Source organism: Selaginella moellendorffii, unplaced genomic scaffold (genome assembly GCF_000143415.4).
Source record: "Selaginella moellendorffii unplaced genomic scaffold, v1.0 SELMOscaffold_15, whole genome shotgun sequence".
NCBI lineage: Eukaryota > Viridiplantae > Streptophyta > Lycopodiopsida > Selaginellales > Selaginellaceae > Selaginella > Selaginella moellendorffii.
The window spans coordinates 1638794-1664750 of NW_003314276.1; the positions used below are offsets into that span (position 1 = coordinate 1638794).

At 39.0% G+C, this 25957-nt stretch overlaps 3 protein-coding genes and 1 long non-coding RNA gene across 5 annotated transcripts; 3 read left to right on the forward strand and 1 right to left on the reverse strand.

The window, feature by feature from the left end:
- The first annotated feature begins 2286 nt into the window (after positions 1-2286).
- LOC9633168 (cytokinin hydroxylase) lies at positions 2287-4127 on the forward strand. Its single transcript, XM_002970698.2, has 5 exons — positions 2287-2586; positions 2646-2872; positions 2942-3183; positions 3231-3597; positions 3653-4127. Exons 1-5 carry the CDS (start codon positions 2316-2318, stop codon positions 4076-4078), a joined length of 1533 nt encoding a protein of 510 aa, XP_002970744.1. The 5' UTR covers positions 2287-2315; the 3' UTR covers positions 4079-4127.
- Positions 4128-4505: 378 nt separating this feature from the next.
- On the forward strand, positions 4506-5150 carry LOC112346545. Its single transcript, XR_002992476.1, has 2 exons — positions 4506-4783; positions 4904-5150. It is a non-coding gene; the product is annotated as an uncharacterized LOC112346545 (long non-coding RNA).
- Positions 5151-17385: 12235 nt separating this feature from the next.
- Positions 17386-19243, reverse strand: LOC9641284 (cytochrome P450 709B2). Its single transcript, XM_002970846.2, has 5 exons — positions 18899-19243; positions 18616-18842; positions 18326-18567; positions 17913-18279; positions 17386-17857 (listed from the first exon to the last, which is right to left on the reverse strand). The coding sequence occupies exons 1-5, from the start codon at positions 19167-19169 to the stop codon at positions 17432-17434; spliced, it is 1533 nt and encodes a 510-aa protein (XP_002970892.1). The 5' UTR covers positions 19170-19243; the 3' UTR covers positions 17386-17431.
- A 196-nt stretch (positions 19244-19439) lies between these two features.
- On the forward strand, positions 19440-20221 carry LOC9641285. 2 transcript variants are annotated; one of them, XM_024675771.1, is made up of 4 exons: positions 19440-19580; positions 19633-19773; positions 19839-20026; positions 20078-20221. In XM_024675771.1, exons 1-4 carry the CDS (start codon positions 19483-19485, stop codon positions 20089-20091), a joined length of 441 nt encoding a protein of 146 aa, XP_024531539.1. In that variant the 5' UTR covers positions 19440-19482; the 3' UTR covers positions 20092-20221. The 2 variants fall into 2 exon arrangements, with proteins under 2 accessions (XP_024531539.1, XP_024531538.1); XM_024675770.1 differs by having other exon boundaries at positions 19839-20221.
- The last annotated feature ends 5736 nt before the right edge of the window (positions 20222-25957 follow it).

A 25957-nucleotide genomic window follows, 5' to 3' on the forward strand; every position in this document is an offset into this window, starting at 1 on the left:
GGGAGGATTGTTAGGCACCAGGTCAGGATAATAGGATAAGGAAAGGGCCCTGCAATCAAGTGATCACCCCTTTAGCCAGTTGGCTTAGGGTGTAAGGGATAGGATCCTAACACTCTACCTAGTGGTTTTTGCAATATCAACCACTTGATCAAGCTACCAAAGAGAATGCTCGTCTCGTGCTGCTACTGTACCCTCTACCTACTGATTTCATTGCAAGGAAGATTGAGCGCTTCGAAATAAAGTCAGCCTTTAAATAGAAGTGTTAACAGCACACTACAGCCAAACAAGTCAGGACAATGTAAATGGACCTTAAATCTTGGTGGTGATGTCTCGGCCGGGAACGCACACAGCGGGCGGGGCCAACTCGAGCCGGGGCGTATATGGCAGCATGTTGGCCTTGAGCTTCCGGATCATGTCCAGCCCTACGTTGAGCGCAGTTGCAGCGGACCTGTCCGGGATCATCAAGAGCGCACCACCACTTGTCTACACACACACATCAGAAAAACGTTAAGAGAAAAGCTTGTTTATCAGAGTTCCTGGGTTCTGGCTGTTGAGAGCCGAGATGTAAAACGCAGGCTTGGTCCCGACGTTGATCTCAAAGTGCATCGTTCCCCGCGGGAATATCGTGATATCGCCCGGGTTCAAGAGGTTGATGCGTGGTACTCCTGGAAAATCACCCCATATGTTCTTTATAAGATCGAGAGAGAGAATCTTATTTCCTACCAGCTGTATCCATGAATCCAACTTGAAGTGGCCCGCCAGAGATCATGGTGAGGAGCTTGGAAGCTCGAGGGTGAGTGTGTGGGAGATTGACTCCACAGGGAACCATGTTAAAGTGTACGTAAGTTATCCCTTGAGACCTGCACAGAAAACCAAGGAAAACCTCGATTGGGATCTCCAGAGGCAAAGAGTTAAGAAATCAAAAGGTTATTTTTCTTAATCACATTTTAATATCTTGATTAGGAATAACCCCCATCAAATGACTGCCATTTGTTGGATTTGGCAGTCTAAAAAGTTTGGCAACTCCTCCTTATTATTATAGATGTTTAAACTTTTGGGCATTGATGTCATATTTGAGCTGTTTCCACATACAAAAGTTGGCTTGATTGGTTTTGAGAAAAAAATTATTCACAACTTATGAAGAATGTATATATTCAAGTACTATGGTGGATAACTTTTGCATAATTAATTTTGTATGCTGTATAACTACATTTACAATGATGAAAAACTTAAAATGAACTTATCCAAAATGTTGAAGTGATTATTTTTTACTAATTGCAAAGTGATTACAATATTATATTTAATTTTTATGTGTAAAATAATTAATTAAAATTTTAGAAAACCAATAACTCCTTGCATATGGTAATTTCTTTTTAATATTAGATTATTTTGTGTTCCATCAAACTCGATATATATATATAGTGAATGTTGATGGTGTGGTTGTGGCTACTGCTAATATCCTTCACTAAGTATACAATATTATAATTGATGTATTGGAGCAAATATGTAATGCATATCACAACTTCCAAAACAACAAATATTCTACATTTATTCAACTTATGGAGAACAATTTAGCATGGGGCATTTTGAGTTTTAAATGAAGAAACTACATTGACTTTTCTTGATATTGTGATGCTAAATTGGGTTTAGCATCATCTCAAAATCTAAATAGTAGCACTAATGAGTTTTCAATTTATCATTTTTTCTATCTCTTACATTTTAAAGTACAATAGGTTAACAGTTTACCAAAGTCCAAATGAGAACTTTTGATTATTTTGTGAAAATGGAACAATTTATTAAAAATACACCGGTGGGAGAAGCCATTGATGGACTTAGATTCCAGTTGGTAAATGCAGTGTTAGCAGTGGTGGTACATCTAAGATATATGTTTTCCATCTCTTTTCAATTCAAAGTGGATCACTGATTTTGCAGGGGTAGTTTCTATGGTGCAGTGGCTGGTGAAGCAATGCAAGCCCAAACAAGAATGTGATCCACTGTGGCGGTCTTATCTATTCCATTGTTGGCAATATTTTAAACTATGTTGTTTCAATCCAATGGCTAGAAAAATATATGTATACTGAGCATATCTATATCAAAACAGTATTATAAACAGTTTAAAACTCTAGTTTGAAATTGACGTACTTGCAATGTCATCCAATCAAACCACCACAAACGAATGAATAACAGTATAACGCTACAAGTTCCAAGTAGTTTCCTATGGATAGATCCTTACTTGTATAACACTCCATCTGCTTGGCTTAAATGCACTCGCCCACCTGGCACATCTCCCACACATTTTACCCTTAGTCCAGCAAATGGAAGGGAGATGGATCTTGAGCATTTGCATCGTCCTCTTCACTGTAGCGCTATGGCGATTCGTGACGGTCTACTGGTGGCGCCCCAGGGCGATCGCCGCGCAGCTCAAGAAGGAGGGCATTCAGGGGCCTCCACCCCGATTCATGGTAGGCCAAATAGCTGAAATCCAGAACATGAGGAGCGCCATCAAGGATCACGACATGGAAAGTTTCAGCCACGACATTTTCCATCGGGTACATCCTGCGTTGCTCAAATGGCGAAAGCAATATGGTATGTTCTTGTCATCCCTGATGAATCTCAAAGCTTCGTTCCTGATGATCATGGTCCAGGGAAGAGATTTGTGTTCTGGTGGGGAACTGAGCCAAGGATATCGGTCTCGGAGCCTGAGATCGTAAGGGAGGTTTTGTCTAAGAAGTTTTCTCAGTTTGATAAATCGGAGGCCGTGCTGCGGTTGGCGAACTTGTTCCTTGGTCGTGGATTAGTTTCTGTTACTGGAGAGGAATGGAGTCATCACCGCCGACTCGTAGCACCGGCATTCTTTCATGAACGTATTAAAGTGGGTATTCATACTATTATCTTCCAATGAAGTCTGGCTGATAAGTGTTTCTGATTCTCCTGTACACAGCAAATGACCGGTACAATCGCTGGGTGCGCATCTCGCATGCTTGATCAATGGGAAGCTACGATGGAGCAGAATCCCGAGATTGAAATCTCTGGAGAGGTGCGTAAGCTCACAGGAGACGTTATCTCCCATACAGCATTTGGAACTAGCTATCTCAAAGGCCAGAGAGTTTTCGAGATCTTGTCCAAGAAAATCCCAGAGCTAGTCCCCAAACTCGTCAGCTTTTCCTGGATTCCAGGCTTCAGGTATGCTGGATCATCTATTGAACTGAATCATAATCACTTGCTTACAGGTTTCTCCCGCTTCCAATCAACCTCCGAATGTGGAAGCTTCATCAGGAGTTGGATTCTCTGATCACTGGGATCATAGACGAGCGTCGGAACTCAGTGAAGTCAGGGGAAAGCAATACATACGGGAATGACTTACTCGGACTGATGCTAAAGGAGTGTGACAGCAGCAGTAATTTCACAAGCAGGGATCTGATAGAGGAATGCAAGACATTCTACATTGCGGGGCATGAAACCACAGCGACCTTACTAACCTGGACTTTGATGCTACTGGGAGGCTATCCTGAATGGCAAGAACGCGCCCGTGCTGAGGTACACGAAGTATGTGGCAATGAGATTCCTGATGGCGAGAGTGTCAGCAGGCTCAAGCTCGTAAGTCAATCAATATCTCCTAATTCCAGAACTTAACATCTTGCTTCTTGAACAGGTGGGAATGATCCTTTACGAAACTCTGCGGCTGTATCCACCAGCAATCGAGATGACCAGGGAGTGTGTGGAGGAGTCTTGGCTGCAAGATTTACACGTTCCAAAAGGAGTATCTGTGTCGTTTCCAATCGCTGGATTGCATCAGGATAAGGAGCTCTGGGGAGAAGATGCAGGCCAATTCAATCCGCATCGCTTCAAAGATGGGATCTCCAGCGCGTGCAAGCATCCAAATGCTTTCATGCCGTTTTCGTTTGGGCCGCGGGTGTGCGTGGGCCAGTCGTTTGCGATGATCGAAGCCAAAGTCATTCTGGCTATGATACTACAGCGATTCTTGTTCCGGCTTTCACCGAACTACCGCCATAATCCTGCGATGAAGTTTGGCTTGAAGCCTATCCATGGAGTGCCGCTTGTACTCGGTAAAATGTGATGCATGTTCGTGGCATTAGAAGTTTATAAAAGTTATGTTTGTTGAACTACTCCGAGTTCTTGAACCAAACTGGTTGATAAATCATTTGCTCTGTCATAGTACCTCAGAAACGTTTAGAACCATCGCGATGGAGCCCGAGGTTCCAACAGAGGTCTCTGCATCTTTTCATCCACCACCGAGTGAACTCGGCTTCTTGAACGATCCAGAGAGAGATGCGGTTTGGTTTCAAGGGGCGAGGCGATCAGGCGGATTTAGGAGTTAGGAGGACGGGTTCTAGATGGGTTGATCTCGCGCTTCGAGCAGCGAGAACCTTGTCCAAAACTCCATGCCAGATTGGCTATTAGGAAAGTAAACCGGAAAAGATTTTGTTTAACATTGAGTCATGCCAATAAAAACAATTCGTGAAGGATATGGTTTGGAGAGGGCTTCCACAGTGGTATTGCTGGAAACGAGATAGAGGGCCACCAGGGAATGCAGGCTTTTGGCATCAGCTAGCACATGGTACTTTCTCAGCGAAAAGAAGGATGTCCTCCCTCTGAGCCATCGCAGCTTCTGGATCCCAATCGAGCTGGAAGCATTCATATTTCTTCCATTGTTTTTTAGTTCTAGGTTTTCATCCAGGGAGGAAGGCATCCTATTTCGTGGGGAGATGGAGCTGGATGGACCATTTGCAAGAGTGGTGGCAAATTCGCTCAAGATGCCCTGGTTTGTTGTGTTAGTGTGCACGAATGTCTTTCGTTTCTCATACTGGCATTATGTAATTACTTAGGAGCCGCCGCTAAGTAAATTCTCATATAATTGGTATTGGGAGGGAAGCACTAACAGGAGTTTCATGCACTCTCACGGAGAAGGAAGACGGAGGAAGGCAAGAAGGTAGAAGAAGAGCTGATGAAGCATTACCCTTTCAAGTGGAAGTCGAGGTCTTACCTTCATTGCTCTTGGTAGGTCTTTTCTTGCTTATAGACATTAGTCATTCGTAGGAAGCATACCACTGAATGAAATGGAGAGAGCTTCAAGGCTGTATCATGGCTTGCGAATGAAGAGGAATATGTCAAGCATATTTTATAGTGTATTTTAGGGTTTCAAGGTCAAAACATACCTCATACTTCTTGGCCACCCTTTGAATCTGCAAAAAGAACGTCCCAGATAAAAGTTGAAGTTTTGGGTGATTTGATGTTTGGAAGAATTCTTGCAGGATATAGAGTGGATTGAGCTGATTTTTGTTGTAAGAGAGGTGCCACATTATAATCTATCCAATAAATCCAAAATGGCTAGGTTTGTGTAGGGATTTGAGGATTTTGATGTCATATTCTTGCCTTTATTTCTTGTTGGATCTGTGTTGCATTTGTAAATGGGGTATATGGGTGGTCTTGAGCTGTTTAGAAAATGTTTTCTTGATTAATTTGGAGAAAATTCACATATTTGATTTCATGGATGATCATATTGGTGAAGCTCGTTCACTTCTTAGGACCACATGATTTCATGGATGATCATATTGGTGTCAACGAGAATGAGGAGTGGATTGCTGGCTCACATCCACAGTTCAAGAGTGATAATATTAGTTATCAACTCTTGCAGAAACATGGTTGGTAGGGAGGCATGGGGCTTGGATCTTCTGGATAGGGGTGCTTAGATCCGATTGAGCCAGTCACTATAGTAAATAGACAGGGTGTGGGAACAGAGATCATCGTAGGTGTCCTTGACTCACAGGTGAAGTATGTTGAAATGTAAACAGAGTCTCCAGGCTCACCAGATTCCCCCTACAACTTGGAAACATTTGCTATCACCATGCAAAGGTAGGAGGCACACCATCCATTGCTGCCACTTTTAGTAGACAATGCTTTGCCTTCATGTTAATTGGTCTCAATGAAGAAGGCTGTTTACTACAAATTGTAACTCAAGCTCATCCTCTAATAGTTGTTGAGTTGGAAGTTGAAAAGTTAGTAGTCACCCAAGATGATGAGTTGATGATGTTTTGCAATCCTTTAGATCTCACTAGGAACTCTCACTTTCTATATATAAAACTATATATTATCCTCTAAGTTAAAAGGATGTCTATCAAACATAGCTATGTAAACCTAAAAGCTAAGTCATTAAACTTCTGAAAATAGCTCTCCACACTCAAGGGCATAAAAATTGTTCTAGCTATTTAAAAACTAGAGACTTCATAGGAATTTCATTAGAACAATCTCAATGGAATAAAGAGTAGAGGGTAAGAGGCCATAGTGGCAACACCATTACCAACCATTTATCATGATGTGCAATGGCTAAGATATTAACATTAATATTCAATGCTATGCATTCTAAACAAGCACTTAGCCTTATTAGGTGCATTCATAGAATTAAAGACAAACCAGTCATAAAAAAGAAATTGCATAAAAACTATAAAAAATAAAGGAAACCTTGCTGTTTGGTATAAGAAATTCTTCAGTAATATAGTTGTCTTCTATGGTTAATTCTCTTAGAATGCATCATTTTTATTGACTCTTTGCTCTTGAAAAACCTAACGTTCCCAATTTTCTCTTCAAATAAATCATTCAAACATTCTTAAGCATAGCAAACACAAACTCTAAAATATAATCATGCACTTTCCAACATAATAAAAATAAACAATGTATTTCTACTATGATTGTATTTATAATATTGATTGGTTGTGAAACTTTAAGATATTTCTTTGAAACCTAAAAAGGTTGACTAAGAGTTATAGTTTATTTCCTTTTAAAGTGAAATAATACATAGAAAAAACATCAGCACAATTAAAAGAAACAATATTTTCTAAACAAGATTTTATTCCTCCATTTTTAAAAATATTTTGTATACTGATATAGCCATTTGTATCTCTTGATCAAGTCTCCAACTTTTGCAGAAAAAAAGGGGGAGAAAGAAAAGAAAGGAGGGAGGATAAACAGATCACACGAGATGAGCTATTGATCACAAGCAGCACGGAGCTCCAGAGCACGCATCAGGAGCACTAGGGAGGAAACCCTAGAAGCAGCGAGAGAAACAAAGAGAGAGATGCGCATACCTCATGCATTCATATCGGGCGCTTGGGCCAGTGCTGTCGAGGAGGAAAATAAAAGTAATAGACGAGACTAAATAATTCATATTATGAAAAGAAACACAATACAAGTTATGGTAATAAAAGCGAAGGTGTAAATTCTACGAAATTTGCTAGAGCGGAATTTTTCTGAAATGGGAAAGCAACTGCATCTGTAGTAGATAAATTCAAAATGGTTGTAGATAAAGACTTCTCCTCCACAAATAAAACAGCTCCATTCAAACATATAGCATTGGCTTTACCAACACCTTTAGCCAGATTTTCACCTCCAACATCACCACCTGTTTCTCCTTGCATATACCATAGCTGCATGCTGTTTTTGAATTGAGTGCAGCACAACACACCTGTCCGACCATGGCAGGAAACAAATAAACCATGATTCCTGTGTAGCCGCTCGTCCCATGGCCAAGTCTGCTTTAATTCAAACCTCAACCCTTCCAAATCCAAAGTGAACAGACCAACATACTCTGGATCATTCAAATTCTTGTAGTGACCACAAAGCAAATACAAAGTAGCGCTGCCCACCATTTCCCCCATATTCTCCAACTGACACCATCCCAATGGTGTGCTAGCAGCCCTCCAGCATCCCAGTCTCGAGTTGTATACATGAGCTGTTGTAAACATTGTGTAGACACTTCTCACCTTACCTCTGATCTCAACTTTTTTTTCTTCACAAGAACGACTTTTTACAAAGCAGACTGTGTATTCCTTGAAGTCTTGACTGATGCCCATGTAAGAGGATGAAATCAGCCCTTTAGCCCTGAGATCTGGCAACGCTCTAAAGCATCCAGTGACTGGATTGGCTACTAGGACCTGGTTCCCTTTTAAAAAGCAGAGCAATCCACCAGCACTTCCTATAAGAAACCCCCCCTGTGGGCACACTTCCATCTCTATCCAGTTGAAGGCGTAAATGAGTTGCCCCTGAACATCCTTCCGCACAACGTGCCTGCAAGAACATAAGGAACAGCTGCTGGAATGCTTGCCTGTGCGTGCCGCACGCCAAACACTGGGGAGTCGATCAATTCCCGCCACCGTTTGCACACTGCTCTCATCCGCCAGACATCGCGCAGCGGCAGCTGCTGCAACACCTCCTCCTCAATTTCTTGATTCATTTGCAACCCTAATGATCTTAACCTATTCTTAAAAGGTGGAGTGATGTTCTTCATGAACTCGTCCCTCCAGTGTGAGCGAGTAGATCGATCCCTGGCAGCAAGCGCCATCATTTAAAGGAGGATGGAGCATCGCCTTGGAGAAGTCATGTCTTCTTCTTCTTCTTCTTCCTCTTTCTTCTTGATGTGATGCTACTAAGAAAGATTGGATCCTGTCTAGCTCTCTCACTCACTCACCAATGAGACTACCCTGATCAGCACTGAGGAAAAAAAACGAAGGGATGAGAAGGAAAAAAGGGGAGAAAGAGAAGAAAGGCAAATCAGGAGTAAGAGGAAACCTTAGAAGATGCTCTACAAATTGCCCAGCAAAAAGCTGGCGAGTTGGCAAGGTGAAGTTATCGAAAAAATTTAATTCTGAGCCAAAAGACAAATACATTGGCAAAGAGTTATATGACAACTTGAAGCAAAGCTCTAGTTTTCCTGCAGTGTTTTGTATAAGAGAATTGTAATTGTAGAAAGAGACATAAAGAATTTCTCATTGGGAACTACTCCAGTGACTATGGGTGGGACAACATCAATCTCACAGCCAACCTAGAGGTGTTTACATAAAATCAAGAGTTCAAAGTCATCCACTGCTGGTAAAATGAATGCCTTTAATTGCGCTTGCCCAACCATGGCAGTATAGCTACCATTGTGAGAGCCAACTTCTCCCGTGTTAAAACCCAGCACAAAACCTGAAAATAGAATTTCCTCTGAAAGAACGAAAAGATCTTACCTATTCCTAGCTGGGGCATCCTACAAAGATGAGTGGAAAATTCTTGTGCAGCATATAAGAGATCCAAGCAGCCATAGCAGTCCATTGCTAATCCAGCCCTAAAGAAAAATAGGATGGATAAGACCCTACACACATGAGCCAGCCTTTGTATATCCAACATTGCAAAGCACGATCACTTGACATACCCATCCATAAACTTTATGCTTGAGCAACGCAAGCTCCTGGGCCTCCATCTCTAGCACTTGGCACTGCTTCTTCTTCTGCAAACTTTGAGGCTATGGAGTTGCAGTAAAGAAGAGAAACCTGGAGCGAGTGAAACTTTGGTGTCAAGGAGGAGTTGTGATAAAGAAAATTTCCTTGGTTGCAAGGGCAGAGTAGGAGGGGCTGTGGTAAAAGGAGAGTTTTTTCCTCTTTGGCTACAACTTCCTAGTATTGAGCAAATGTTGGATGAGTACAAAAATTAGTAATTTTATACAATTTTTTTCTTTTGATATTTTTATATGTATATATATACACACACAATAGCATAGACTATATATGTAGAACACTGATATATTCCGAAAAGTGTAAAAAAAGAATTACTAAGTAAATATTATTGATAAAGATATTATATGCAGTATTACTTAGGAATATGGATATATTTAGAATACTAAGATTTTAAGAAATTAAATACTCAACCTAGAAAAAAGTAAAATAAAAATTGTTAACAATGAGTTTTTTTATAGTTATAAGAATAAATATATTTAGTAAACTTCCAGAGAAGAACAATAAAATAAGAATTACAAACAGTAAAATTTATTAATTAGATGTTACATGTAAAGTATGTTTTTAATTGGGATATAAAAAAGTTTAGAATCGTAAAATGTTAAGAAAACTAATATATTACTACCCAGACTCATAGAAATATAAAGAAGAACTACTAAGATTAATTATCATTAATTTAGGGAAGCATCATTTAAATATTATGTGTTTACTTGGAATATGAATAATATATAACTAAGATTTAAGAACATTAATATATTACTCAGATCCAAACATAACCTAAAATTAAAAAATAGTAAGTAACCCATAAACTCAAACACCTAGAAATAGAATCAAAATAAATTAATTTAATTTTAAGTAATATAGATTTAGTAAAGAGTTACTTTACCATGTGTCTTTCTTAGAATATAGAACAATAAAATTTTAAGAACACTAATCTACTACTCAGACCCAAGTAAACTAAGAAAAGAAATACAAAAAATAATTGTCATTAATATATAAACTATAAATTCAAAACTTGATATTCTATATTTGTAAGATTTATCAAGGTGTTTAATTTGTTTATATTAAGACTAAGCTAACCCATATCTTGAATGTTGTAATTGCCCAATCAATACATCAGTATAGCTTCTCTATTTATCAACTAAATATATATATAAAGAAGAAAATTGTAAGACAAGGTAAGTGCCATCTTAATTATACTAACTGATTGAGGCATGTTTAAATCAAAATGAATTTTAAATCATAGTATCCAAGCTAGGAAACAATATTCTTGGCCCAATGGTTTTGCCACTTAAGCAACATCTCCTGTACAATCACTAGTAGACTCAGCAGCCATGCCCTACAAGAACCTCAAGAGCTGTTGTTCTCGTGCCCACACAATCCCTTGCAAGAGTTTTCCAAGAGCTAAAAAAAATTGATAAGAAATGTAGGAGGACCATAGACCCACAGCAAGCAACATTTTTTGTCTCTTACTGTCTATGGCTTATGCCCCAACAATTCTCTACCCCAGCACCCAGCCTTTGCCCACAACCGGATGAAGGGGGAACAGTGAAAGAGTTTGTGCTTACCCCGACTTTGATCAACCATAGTGGACTTGATGCTCTCAGCCTTCTACTGCTGGAACTCTTGCGCGAGTGAGCAGAAGCAGTGGGAGATAAAATCCTGGCTCCGCAATCTAGGCAGCCCCAGAGCTTGGTTCTGTAGTGTGTAGAGAGGCAGCAACACAGCCCAACAATGCAGAGCAAGCAATACAAGAGCTCATTAAACAGGCACGTTGAGAAAATGAAACTCGCATAAGAAAGCAAGAGGCAAGATCTTGACACAAACAGTACCAGGACATGGCTCATTCTAGCGGCGTTGACATAGTGCCTCAGATTTAGATTGCAAATCGGCAGCAATGGTAAGGTCTGTCTCACCATTTCATAAACCCTAGAAAAACAAAAACCAATTCAAACAAAAACCAATTTGTTTGACAGGCAACAGGCATAGTTACAGTCAACACATTTGCATGTGCCATGTGTTGCAGTGCCTTCTTCTTTTGCCCCACACAGCTTGGCCACCTCCCATTAGCCGAGAGCAAACATTAGCATGATTAATTAATAAAACATGGTTAAAGAAATAACCCCTTTACAGTTACCCCCCATCAGATGGCTGCGATTAGCTGGATCCGGCAGCCTAAAAAGTTCAGCACTTCCTCCTTATGATGATAGACTAGCACTTGCCCAACATATACTGTCCTGTTAACAAATACTATTTTGAATGTTAAGTCTAATGAACAAATAAAATAGCTTGCTAATAGGATAACATTCTTAATCAAGAATTTGTTTCAATGCTACAAACAATGCATGGAGGATTTAATATAAAACCTCCTTATATACTGTGTTGATAGTGAAAGTAGGACTCAAAGGGAATAACTATCCTTGGAGTGAGATGTTTTGTACTTTAATGCCTAATCTTGCTGGTGATATGCATTTTGATAATGCCACATAAAGTTGGCCATGGGTGAAAACTCGATGTGGCAAGTGTATTCCGACTCAGTCAAATGTTTGGCCTTGACATTTAAGGCAATACCCTAAACGCACTGGAAATTGTCTTCTAGACATTTTAAATGGAATTTCTATGTTTGAAGGTGTGAGTGTGATTCGAGGGATGAAAACTCATGTACCTTTGAATTGGCCTAATACAATTTCACAGTCTAGAATTGTTGGTAAGGCACGTTTAAGTATGAGTTGTGTACCATTACATAGTTCAGTCGATGGACTATATTCCTTAATAGAATAAGGATGATACTTTTTTTAAGCAAGAGTTTATATGGTGGAAGACCAGAAGAAGTAATGGAATTTAAGAATTCAATTAAAAAATCTTCTGGGTGTTAAGTATCAAAAAAGTCAACACTTTTATAAATATGTATATCACTAGGTAAGGATAATATATTGTTGAGTTGTTGAATGGATTTTAATAGTGGCATAATCATAACCTTTATAAACATATTAAAATAGATATTTAATACTTTTATAGTTGCACATATTTCAATATTTATATGAGCTTTATATTTCTTACAGAGGTACTTGTTATAAGGTACAACCCAATGGTGTTCTATATGATAACCATTTTTAAAAACTGTACATCTATTATCTGGTCTATAATAATCTGGATATCCATTAACTGAAAATGTTGTTTTATAATTAAATTTTTTTGGAAAACCTTTCAAGCAAGAACAATTTTCCATGTAAGGACTATTAGGATAAAAAAAAGTCCATATAGTCCATGCATCATATGCGATATAACTATCTTTTTATAGTGTCTTTCAAAAATTCTTTAAGTTTTATATAGAAAACTATAGAGACCAAATCAAGACGATCTTCAGAACTTTCATTTGGATGTAAGTTTTCTATAATTTCTAACCATTTAAGGTTGCAAGTGAAAGTAATGAAAATATTTAATTTTGAGTAATGGGCAACAATTGCCATTACATCTTGATAATTTTGTTGCATTGCTCTAGATCCACCATCAAATGTTGAAGGTAGTATAACAATTTTACAAGGGTTCATATTTTCATTTGAAGCACAATTCGCAACATAATCCATAAGACTAGTATACATTTCTACTCATAATTGTTTTTGGTGGGTATGATAGTAATATAGGTTATTACTCTCAACTTTGACATATGCATCAACAATGTATTGTTGAGTAAGCTTGCCAACATGTAAGATTTAGTTGAAACCTAATTGTAGTGTGTCTCTTTTAGATAAGCAATATCTATAATATAGAAGTAATGTAGTTTGAAGTTGTCACATATTCAAAATATTTGCATACCATCCTTTATCACCAAAAGGAAATATCAAAAGATAAACCATTGAATCATAATTAACATTAAATCTTTCTAAAATGATTTGCCATAGGATATATACAAATTTCACGTCCACGTGGGAGCTCACAAACAAAAACAACAGCAACATCATTTGTTTGTGGTATATTATAATGTTGATTATCTATTCCTTCATTCCTTAGTAACATATAAACACCATGTAAAGGACAGCCTATAATTGCTACTTCATGAAGTTCTTTTTATTCCATTTCATGAGATTATCAATCTCAAGGATGATACCACCAGTAATATTAATCAGATAAAAAAGTGCAAAGACTTTTCCCAAGATTACTTTAGTACATCTTTCTGTAAGTCTGTGCGTATGAATTAATATGACAGAGTGTATCAAGATGTAATAGGAAATCTTGCTCACAACTTTTATTAAATGGGTTTTAATGCCTTATATCTATGGCTTATTGTGTATCTAGCATATAAAATTGCTTGTAAGATAGACTTTGATCACCAGAAAAATGTGATGACATGACACTATGGTAAATCAGCCCATGAATTCTAAAGCAATAAGGACCATTACCTCTTAAAGTGCCAATGTTAGCACCCATTGATGCAAATGCAAGGGCACTATTATAGTGTTTAATATTACTTCTGAAATTAGAGCTTTTGTAAAGCGTAAGTAAAGTATTTGGCAAAGATAATATAGGTGGCAATATCACTTGACCATGTTGACAACACATAGCAATATTCTCATCTTTAAAATGTGATGCATTACAAAAAACACAAATAGCTGATAAAAAACCAATTTCAAAAGTTGAAATTTGTGAATCTTTGTAAATAGTGTGACTTGCTAGTGTGGTTTGTGAAAGTGGAGATGGTGTCATGATGTGTATATATTTCATTTTGATTTGAAGTAATTTGAAGTGGCTCAAAGTGTTTATCAGAATTGTTAGTATCAAAATTCTTATCTAAATTATTGGTATTTCTTATAGTTCTAAGAAGATGACGAAGGTGAGGCATAATTTAAATTTTTCAAGTACAAAGCTAGAAAACTATAGCTTATGTAGGTTCATGTTTGTAAAAAAACTCAAATTTGCAAGAGAAATACGAAACAATATTTAATATGTGGTGGAGGCTAAGGATATAAACAAATATGAACCTACTGTGTGCTTGGTTCTGTGTGCCTATCTAGAGTTTTCCAATTATTTGCCAGAAAAAAGTGTGCCAAAGAAAGACTAACCTTTTGCTACAAATTGTTGTGATTCTTGGCGGTGGTCTTAAGCCCAAAACCTAATTGTGAGATTTAGGGTTATGTGAAGCAAGAGTCTGCCAAATACAAATTACCCAAAGAGAAAAATAAAAGTAATAGACAAGACTAAATAATTCATATTATAAAAAAACACAACACAAGTTATGGTAATAAAAGCGAACATGTAAATTTTACGAAATTTGGTAGATCAGAATTTATCTGAAATGGGAAAACAACTGCTTTCCCTGTAGTAGATAAATTCAAAATGGTTGTAGATAAAGACTTCTCCTCCACAAATAAAACAGCTCCATTCAAACAAATAGCATTGCATTCTTTACCAACACCTTTAGCCAGATTTTCACCTCCAACATCACCACCTGTTTCTCCTTGCATATACCATAGCTGCATGCTATTTTTGAATTGAGTGCAGCACAACACACCTGTCCGACCATGGCAGGAAACAAATAAACCATGATTCCTGTGTAGCCGCTCATCCCATGGCCAAGTCTGCTTTAATTCAAACCTCAACCCTTCCAAATCCAAAGTGAACAGACCAACATACTCTGGATCATTCAAATCCTTGTAGTGACCACAAAGCAAATACAAAGTAGCGCTGCCCACCATTTCCCCCGTATTCTCCAACTGACACCATCCCAATGGTGTGCTAGCAGCCCTCCAGCATCCCAGTCTCGAGTTGTATACATGAGCTGTTAACATTGTGTAGACACTTCTCACCTTACGTCTGATCTCAACTTTTTCTTCTTCACAAGAACGACTTTTTACAAAGCAGACTGTGTATTCCTTGAAGTCTTGACTGATGCCCATGTAAGAGGATGAAATCAGCCCTTTAGCCCTGAGATCTGGCAACGCTCTAAAGCATCCAGTGACTGGATTGGCTACTAGGACCTGGTTCCCTTTTAAAAAGCAGAGCAATCCACCAGCACTTCCTATAAGAAGGAAGTCCCCTGTGGGCACACTTCCATCTCTATCCAGTTGAAGGCGTTGCTGTTGTTAAATGGGTTGCCCCTGAAAATCCTTCCGCACAACGTGCCTGCAAGAATATAAGGAACAGCTGCTGGAATGCTTGCCTGTGCGTGCCGCACGCCAAACCCTGGGCAGTCGATCAATTCCCGCCACCGTTTGCACACTGCTCTCATCCGCCAGACATCGCGCAGCGGCAGCTGCTGCAACACCTCTTCCTCAATCTCTTGGTTCATTTGCAACCCTAGTGATCTTAACCTATTCTTAAAAGGTAACCATAAGGAGTGAGTAATGAACTCGTCCTGCATTGAATTCTGGAGCTTCTCCAGTGTGAGCGAGTAGATCGATCTCTGGCAGCAAACGCCTTCATTTAAATAGGATGGAGCATCGCCTTGGAGAAGCCATGTCTTCTTCTTCTTCCTCTTTCTTCTTGATGTGATGCTACTAAGAAAGATTGGATCTTGTCTAGCTCTCTCACCCTGATTGGCACCGAGGAAAGAAAAAACGATGAAGAATTCTCAATACATTTAGAATATGCCTGAATATTCTAGCATATTACAGTTGATACTTTTTAAAACACTTCTAGGTATATTCTAGCATATTTTATGATCTCGGTTAGAATGTACTTAGATTAGGTTATAATGTAAAAGAATACATTAAAAAGAATTTATTTTTTTGGATAAGTAGGCCTATTGGCCATAACCTCATAAGTTACATATGAATGCAACAAAAAGATATAATGCTTGATTCTTGGACTTTTATTACACTTATGTTTAAACTTTTGGCTCAATACTTCGATGCAGACATAGCAATGATATTATATTTGGTTTGTATGAACTGTTTCCACACATAAAAGTTAGCTTGATTGATTTCGAGCAAAGATTTATTTATCTATATATTCAAGTACTATGGTGGATATGGTTGCAAAGACTTCCTTACATAGAAAAAGGTCAAGATTTACACTTTCAGGTTGCAATATTATAAACATCTTTACTTTTGACATAATTGATTTTGTATGTTGTATAACTACATTTACAGTGTTGGGAAACTTTAAATAAACTTATCCAAAATGTTGAAGTGATTTAATTACTAAGTGACCTACAGATAAAATATTTAATTATATTTAACATTAGTTATCTTTTATATTAATTCAACATTGCATTATTATATTTAATCTTTATGTGTAAAATAATTAATTAATAATTTAGAAAATAAATAACTCTTTGCATATGGTACTTTGTTTTTAATATTAAATTATTTTATATTCCATTAAACTCAATTAAAAAGATATATATTATAGTGGATGTTGATGGTGTGGTTGTGGCTAATGCTAATATCCTTCACTAAGTACAAAATGTTATAATTGATATATTAGAGCAAATATATAATGCATATCACAACGTCCAAAACATGATGATCCCATCACACTTTCAACCCTGTTGCAATGCTCCACCACGTTGTTGAGGCCCAGCGTGTAACTCCACCCCAACGATCCCTGCCATCTGAGCGACACCCCATGGGTGAGAGAAGTCCTTTCAATTCAGAGTGGATCACTGATTTTGTAGGGGTAGTTTCTATTGTGCAGTGGCTGGTGAAGCAATGCAAGCCCAAATTAGAATGTGATCCACTATGGCAGTCCTGTATATTCCATAATGCCGATTGATGGCTATATTCTAAACTATGCTGTTTCAATCCAATGGCTCGAAAAATATATGTATCCATATCAAAACAGTATTATAAACAGTTTAAACTCTAGTTTGAATTTGATAAGCATGGCATTTTGGACGAGATTCTCGCTGCTCGAGGCGGATTTAGGAGTTAGGAGGACGGGTTCTAGATGGGTTGATCTCGCGCTTGATCGTCTCGCCCTTGACACCAAACCGCATCTCGCTCTGGATCGTTCAAGAAGCCTGCGAGTTCACTCGGTGGTGGATGAAAAGATGCAGATCTCTTGGAACCTCGGCCTCCATCGCGATGGTTCTAAGCGTTTCTGAGGTACTATGAAAGAGCAGATGATTTATCAACCAGTTTGGTTCAAGAACTCGGAGAAGTTTAACAAACATAACTTTTATAAACTTCTAATGCCACGAACATGCATCACATTTTACTGAGTACAAGCGGCACTCCATGGATAGGCTTCAAGCCAAACTTCATCGCAGGATTATGGCAGTAGTTCGGTGAAAGCCGGAACAAGAATCGCTGTAGTATCATAGCCAGAATGACTTTGGCTTCGATCATCGCAAACGACTGGCCCACGCACACCCGCGGCCCAAACGAAAACGGCATGAAAGCATTTGGATGCTTGCACGCGCTTGAGATCCCATCTTTGAAGCGATCCGGATTGAATTGGCCTGCATCTTCTCCCCAGAGCTCCTTATCCTGATGCAATCCAACGATTGGAAACGACACAGATACTCCTTTTGGAACGTGTAAATCTTGCAGCCAAGACTCCTCCACACACTCCCTGGTCATCTCGACTACTGGTGGATACAACCGCAGAGTTTCGTAAAGGATCATTCCCACCTGTTCAAGAATCAAGAAGTTAAGTTTTGGAATTAGGAGATATTGATCGACTTACGAGCTTGAGCCTGCTGACACTCTCGCCATCAGGAATCTCATTGCCACATACTTCGTGTACCTCAGCACGGGCGCGTTCTTGCCATTCAGGATAGCCTCCCAGTAGCATCAAAGTCCAGGTTAGTAGGGCGGCTGTGGTCTCATGGCCCGCAATGTAGAACGTCTTGCATTCCTCTATCAGATCACTGCTTGTGAAATTACTGCTGCTGTCACACTCCTTTAGCATCAGTCCGAGTAAGTCATTCCCGTATGTATTGCTCCCCCCTGACTTCACTGAGTTCCGACGCTCGTCTATGATCCCAGTGATCAGAGAATCCAACTCCTGATGAAGCTTCCACAGTTGGAGGTTGATTGGAAGTGGGAGAAACCTGTAGCAAGTGATTATGGTTCAGTTCAATAGATGATCGAGCATACCTGAAGCCTGGAATCCAGGAAAAGCTGATGAGTTTGGGGACTAGCTCTGGGATTTTCTTAGACAATATCTCGAAAACCCTCTGCCCTTCGAGATAGCTAGTTCCAAATGCTGTATGGGAGATAACGTCTCCTGTGAGCTTGCGCACCTCTCCAGAGATTTCAATCTCGGGATTCTGCTGCCTCGTAGCTTCCCATTGATCAAGCATGCGAAACGTGCACCGTGCGATTGTACCGGTCATTTGCTGTGTCCAGGAGAATCAGAAACAGAAGATAATAGTATGAATACCCACTTTAATACGTTCATGAAAGAATGCCGGTGCTACGAGTCGGCGGTGATGACCCCATTCCTCTCCAGTAACACAAACCAATCCACGACCAAGGAACAAGTTCGCAACCCGCAGCCCGCCCACCGATTTATCAAACTGAGAAAACTTCTTAGACAAAACCTCCCTTACGATCTCAGGCTCCGAGACCAATATCCTTGGCTCAGTTCCCCACCAGAACACAAATCTCTTTCCTGGACCATGATCATCAGAAACGAAGCTTTGAGATTCATCAGGGACAATAACATACCATATTGCTTCTGCCATTTGAGCAACGCAGGATGTACCCGATGGAAAATGTCGTGGCTGAAACTTTCCATGTTGTGATCCTTGATGGCGCGCCTCATGTTCTGGATTTCAGCTATTTGGCCTACCATGAACCGGGGTGGAAGCCCCTGAATGCCCTCCTTCTTCAGCTGCGCCGCGATCGCCCTGGGGCGCCACCAGTAGACCGTCAGGAATCGCCATAGCGCTGCAGTGAAGAGGACGATGCAAGTGCTCAAGATCCATCTCCCTTCCATTTGCTGGATTAAGGGTAAAATGTGTGGGAGATGTGGGCGAGTGCATTTAAGCCAAGCAGATGGAGTGGATCTATCCCTAAGAAACTACAGGAACTTGTAGCGTTACACTGTTACTCATTGGTTAGTGGTGGTTTGTGTGTGGTTGCTCACTCTTCAATGATATTGGACGACATCGCAAGGCAGATTGGCTATTGTAAAAGTAAACCCGCAAAGATTTTGTTTAACATATGCCAATAAAAACAATAACATCAATGGAGTGAGGTCGTGAAGGATATGGTTTGGAGAGGGCTTCCACAGTGGATAGAGGGCCAACATGGAATGCAGGCTCTTGGCATCGGCTAGCACATGGTACTTTCTCAGCGAGAAGAAGGATGTTCTCCCTCAGCTTCTGGAGCCCAATCGAGCTGGAAGGTATGGCATTCATATTTCTTCCATTGTTTTTTAGTTCTAGGCTTTCGTCCAGGGAGGAAGGCATCCTATTTCATGGGGAGATGGAGCTGGATGGGGGCGGTGAGGAAAGATTTTTGCACCATTTGCAAGAGTGGTGGCAAAGTTTTCTGCTGCGATGCTTGTATCACCTCCAGTGCTTGGATCCGCCAATGAAGTCTGTTCTATGGAGGAGCTCGAGATGCCTCTCATACTGGCATTATGTATTTATTTTTGTTTCAGGAGGAGCCTCTACGTAGATTCTCAAATGGCATGGCAAAGGTTATCTCATTGCAAGAGGGAAGCACTAACAGGAGTTTCATGCACTCTCACGGAGAAGGAAGACGGAGGAAGGCAAGAAGGCAGAAGAAGAGCTGATGAAGCATTTCCTTGTCAGGTGGAAGTCGAGGTCTTACCCTTCATTGCTCTTGGTAAGTCTTTTCTTGCTTATAGACACTAGTCATTCGTACGAAGCATCACAGGATCCGCTGAATGAAATGGAGAGCTTCAAGGCTGTATCATGGCTTGCGAATGAAGATGAACCAATTCCATAAAACGTGTGAGGCCATGAAACAATGTCCAACACTGTATGAGAATATGTCAAGCATATTCTATTATTTAGTGTATTCTAGGCTCTCCTTCACATTTTTGGTACACCAGACAAGGTAGAGTGACTTCTTGGTTTGTTCACCCTTTGAATCTGCAAAAGGATTGAAGTGAAAAGTTGAGGTTTTGGGTCATGGAATCTGGAACAAGAATTCTTGCAGGATATAAAGTGGATTGAGCTGATTCTTGTAGCAGAGGAAGCACCACATTATGATCTATCCAATGAATCCAAAATGGCTAGGTTTATGTAGGAATTTGAGGATTTTGATATCATGTTCTTTCTTGGATTTGTGTTGGATTTGTAAATGGGGTATATGGGTGGAAGCACTTGATCTTGAAGTGTCTATAAAGTGTTTTTCTTGATTCATTTCGTGATGGAATGAGCTGCATGCAAGTGATTTTTTGGTCATCAAGATATCTTGAAATGATTTGAGATTTCTAGTGTTTGGTAGATTTGAGTTAATTCACACACTTGATTTCATCATGGCTAAGTTCAATGTGTATAAGATGCTATTGCAAGAGTCCATCTATGAGTATTATAGTTACTTCAAACAATATATTCATAAGTGTGAGAGCGTGAACATATAGTGTAATGGAGTTCAGGTGGTAAAGGCATATGTGAATTGTATGCATCTATTTTGGCACAAAGTTTGTGGGAAGTGCCTGAAGAAGCTGGACAAAGTTATACAATATGCTATCACTCAAGAACACAAGAGGTTGTTTTAGCAAAGAAAAACGGTGTACAAGGAGGGCTATCACACAGTGCATTGGCAGAGATCTACTCCTTCCTCTACTTACTCTACTTAGATGCTCTCTAATGGCACTTTCAAGGAAAGTCAGCAGCAGATGACCAAGAGGTTGAATCGGATAGAAATAGAGACAAATTCATTGAGGCAACAATAGGCTGGGCATGGCCAAGGCCAAGGATACTCTAGCCGGGGGCGAAGAGTAGTTGATGCAGGAGTAGTATCAGTTTATGAGTTTTGTCAGCTTTATAGCCATGATAAGGAATGTTAGAGAGCAAAGCAAGAATATATGACATGGGGAAACCATGCTATTGTTTCCACACCTACTCCTTGGCCTCCACAACAACAAGGTTTTCAGCACAAGCCTCTGCAGGAGAATGTACAGTTGGTCCAAAACCAAGCCAGATCAAAAAGGAAAAGCTCGGACAGATTTAGTGAATCTCGTTCACTTCTCAAGACCACATGACTTCATTGATGATCATATTGGTGTCAATGAGAATGAGGAGTGGATTGCTGGCTCACATCCGTGGATAGGACAGTTCAAAAGTGATAATATTGGTTATGCAGCAACATGGTTGGCAAGGAGGCATGGGCCTTGGATCTTCTGGATAGGGGTGCTTATATCCGATTGAGCCAGTCACCATAGTGAATAGACAGGGTGTGGGAATAGAGATCATCTTAGGTGTCCTTGACTCACAGGTGCAATATGTTGAAATGTAAACAAAGTCTCCAGACACACCAGATTCCCCCTACAACTTGGAAACATTTGCTATCACCACGCAAAGGTAGGAGGCATACTATCCATTGGTGCCACTTTTAGTAGACGATGCTTTGCCTTCATGTCAATCGTTCTCAATGAAGAAGGTTGTTTTACAAATTGTAACTCAAGCTCAGTGTTGAGTTGGAAGCTGAAAAGCTAGTAGTCACCCAAGTTGACAAGTTGATGATTTTGCCATCCTTTAGATCTCACCACAACTCCCACTTTCTATATATCCTCTAAGTTAAAAGGATGTCTGTAACATGTAAACCTAAAAGCTAAGTTATTAAACTTCTGAAAATAATATATTGAGCTTTCCACACTCAAGGGCATAAAGAGTTCTAGCTATTTAAAAACTGGAGACTTCATAGGAATTTCATTAGAACAATCTCAATGGAATAAAGAGTAGAGGGTAAGATATAGTGGCAACACCATTACCCATCATTTATCATAATGTGCAATGGCTAAGATATTAACATTAATATTCAATGCTATGCAATCTAAACAAGCACTTAACCTTATTAGGTGCTACGCTTAGCATTCATAGAATTAAAGACAAACCAGTCATAAAAAGGAAATTGCATAAAAACTATAAAAAATAAAGGAAACCTGGTATAGCAAATTCTTCAGTAATATAGTTGTCTTCTATGGTTAATTCTCTTAGAATGCATCATTTTTATTGACTCTTTGCTCTTGAAAAACTTAATATTCCCAAGTTTCTCTTCAGAATAAAGCATTCAAACATTCTTAAGCAAGTAATTATCATTAGAAAACACAAACTCGAAAATATAATCATGCACTTTCCAACATATTCAAAATAAACAATGTATTTATACCATGATTTTAATTATAATATTGATTGGTTGTGAAACTTTACGACATTTCTTTGAAAACTAAAAAGGTTGACTAAGAGTTATATTTTATTTCCTTTTAAAGTGAAACTATATATATATTTGGAAGAAAAAACAACAGCACAATTAAAAGAAACAACATTTTCTAAGTATTCTATATTATTGACATGATTATATTCCTCCATTTTTTAATATTTTGTATAGTGATATAACCATTTGCTTCTCTCTTGATCAAGTCTCCAACTTTTGCAGAAAAAAAGGGGAAGAAAGAGAAGAAAGGAGGAGGATAAACAGATCACACGAGATTAGCTATAGATCACAAGCAGAATGGAGCTCCAGAGCATGCATCAGGAGCACTAGGGAGGAAACCCTGGAAGGAGCGAGAGAAACAAAGAGATGCGCATATCTCACACATTCGTATCGGGCGCTTGGCCCAGCGCTGTCGTGAAATTGCCCGAGGAAAATAAAAGTAATAGACGAGACTAAGTAATTCATATTATAAAAAGAAACACAATATAAAAGCAAAGGTGTAAATTCTACGAAATTTGCTAGAGTGGAATTTTTCTGAAATGGGAAAGCAACTGCATCTGTAGTAGATAAATTCAAAATGGTTGTAGATAAAGACTTCTTCTCCACAAATAAAACAGCTCCATTCAAACATATAGCATTGGATACTTTACCAACACCTTTAGCCAGATTTTCACCTCCAACATCACCACCTGTTTCTCCTTGCATATACCATAGATGCATGCTGTTTTTGAATTGAGTGCAGCACAACACACCTGTCCGACCATGGCAGGAAACAAATAAACCATTGTTCCTGTGTAGCCGCTCATCCCATGGCCAAGTCTGCTTTAATTCAAACCTCAACCCTTCCAAATCCAAAGTGAACAGACCGACATACTCTGGATCATTCAAATTCTTGTAGTGACCACAAAGCAAATACAAAGTAGTGTTGCCCACCATTTCCCCATATTCTGCAACTGACACCATCCCAATGCTGTGCTAGCAGCCCTCCAGAATCCCAGTCTCGAGTTGTATACATGAGCTGTTGTAAACATTGTGTAGACACTTCTCACCTTACCTCTGATCTCAACTTTTTTTTCTTCACAAGAACGACTTTTTACAAAGCAGACTGTGTATTCCTTGAAGTCTTGACTGATGCCCATGTAAGAGGATGAAATCAGCCCTTTAGCCCTGAGATCTGGGAACGCTCTAAAGCATCCAGTGACTGGATTGCCTACTAGGACCTGGTTCCATTTCAAAAAGCAGAGCTATAAGAAACCCCACTGTGGGCACACTTCCATCTCTATCCAGTTGAAGGCGTTGCTGTTGTTAAATGGGTTGCCCCTGAACATGCACAACGTGCCTGCAAGAACATAAGGAATAGCTGCTGGAATGTTTGCCTGTGCATGCCGCACGCCAAAGCCTGGGGAGTCGATCAATTCCCGCCACCGTTTGCACACTGCTCTCATCTGCCAGACATCGCGCAGCGGCAGCTGCTGCAACACCTCCTCCTCAAGTTCTTGATTCATTTGCAACCCTAATGATCTTAACCTATTTTTAAAAGGTAATCATAAGGATCGTGAACTCATCCCTCCATGAGAGCCAACTTCTCCCGTGTTAAAACCCAGCACAAAACCTGAAAATAGAATTTCCTCTGAAAGAACGAAAAGATCTTACCTATTCTTAGCTAGGGCATCCTACAAAGATGAGTGGAAAATTCTTGTGCAGCATATGAGAGATCCAAGCAGGCTCTCCAATTCTAGCCATAGCAGTCCATTGCTAATCCAGCCCTAAAGAAAATTAGGATGGATAAGACCCTACACACATGTATATCCAACACTACAAAGGACGATCACTTGACATACCCATCCATAAACCTTTATACTTGACCAACACAAGCTCTTGGGCCTCCATTTCTACCACTTGGCACTGCTTCTTCTTTTGCAAACTTTGAGGCTAAAGAGTTGCAGTAAAGAAGAGAAATCTGGAGCAAGTGAAACTTTGGTGTCAAGGAGGAGTTGTGATAAAGAAAATTTCTTTGGCTGCAAGGGTAGAGTAGGAGGGGCTGTGGTAAAAGGAGAGTTTTTCCCTCTTTGGCTACAACTTCCTAGTATTGCCCAGCAAATGCTGGATGAGTACAAAAATTAGTAATTTTATACAATTTTTTTCTTTTGATATTTTTATATGTATATATATATACACACACAATAGCATAGACTATATATTTAGAACACTGGTATATTCCTAAAAGTGTTAAAGAAGAATTACTAAGTAAATATTATTGGTTAAGATAATATATGCAGTATTACTTAGGAATATGGGTATATTTAGAATATTAAGATTTTAATAAATTTAATACTCAACCTAGAACAAATTAAAACAAATTTTTTTAGGAATGAGTTTTTTTATAGTTATAAGAATAAATATATTTAGTACAGAGAAAAACAATAAAATAAGAATTACAAAAAATAATTTTATTAATTAGATGTTACATGTAAAATATGTTTTTATTTGGGATATAAACAAATTTAGAATCGTAAAATGTTAAGAAAACAAATATATTACTACCCAGACTCATAGAAATATAAAGAAGAACTACTAAGATTAATTATCATTAATTTAGGTAAGCATCATTTAAATATTATGTGTTTACTTGGAATATGAATAAATATACAACTAAGATTTAAAGAGTTACTTTGCCATGTGTGTTTCTTAGAATATAGAACAATAAAACTTTAAGAACACTAATCTACTACCCAGACCAAGTAAAACTAAGAAAAGAAATACAAAAAAGATTTTTTATTAATATATAAACTATAAATTTAAAACCTTGTTTATATTAAGACTATGAGAACCTATGCATATTTTTCCCACATCTCAACTCTTCCCTAACTTCTGAGCATATTGTAATTGCCCAATCAATACATCAGTACAGCTTCTCTATTTATCAACTAAACATATACATAAAGAAGAAATTTGTAAGACAGGGTAAGTGCCATCTTAATTATACTAACTGATTGAGGCAAGTTTAAATCAATATGAATTTTAATCATAGTATCCAAGCTAGGAAACAATATTCTTGGCCCAATAGTTTTGCCACCTAAGCAACATCTCCTGTACAATCACCTCAGCAGCCATGCCCTATGGGAACCCCAAATGCTGTTGTTCTTGTGCCCACACAATCCTTTGCAAGAGTTTTCTAAGAGCCAAAAAAAAATTGATAAGCAATGTAGGAGGGCCACAGAACCACAGTAGGCAACATTTTTTGTCACTTACTGTCCATGGCTTATGCCCCAACAATTCTTTATCCCAGCACCCAGCCTTCGTCCACAAACAGAGGAAGGTGGAATAGCAAAAGAGTTTGTGCTTACCCCGACTTTGATCAACCACAGTGGA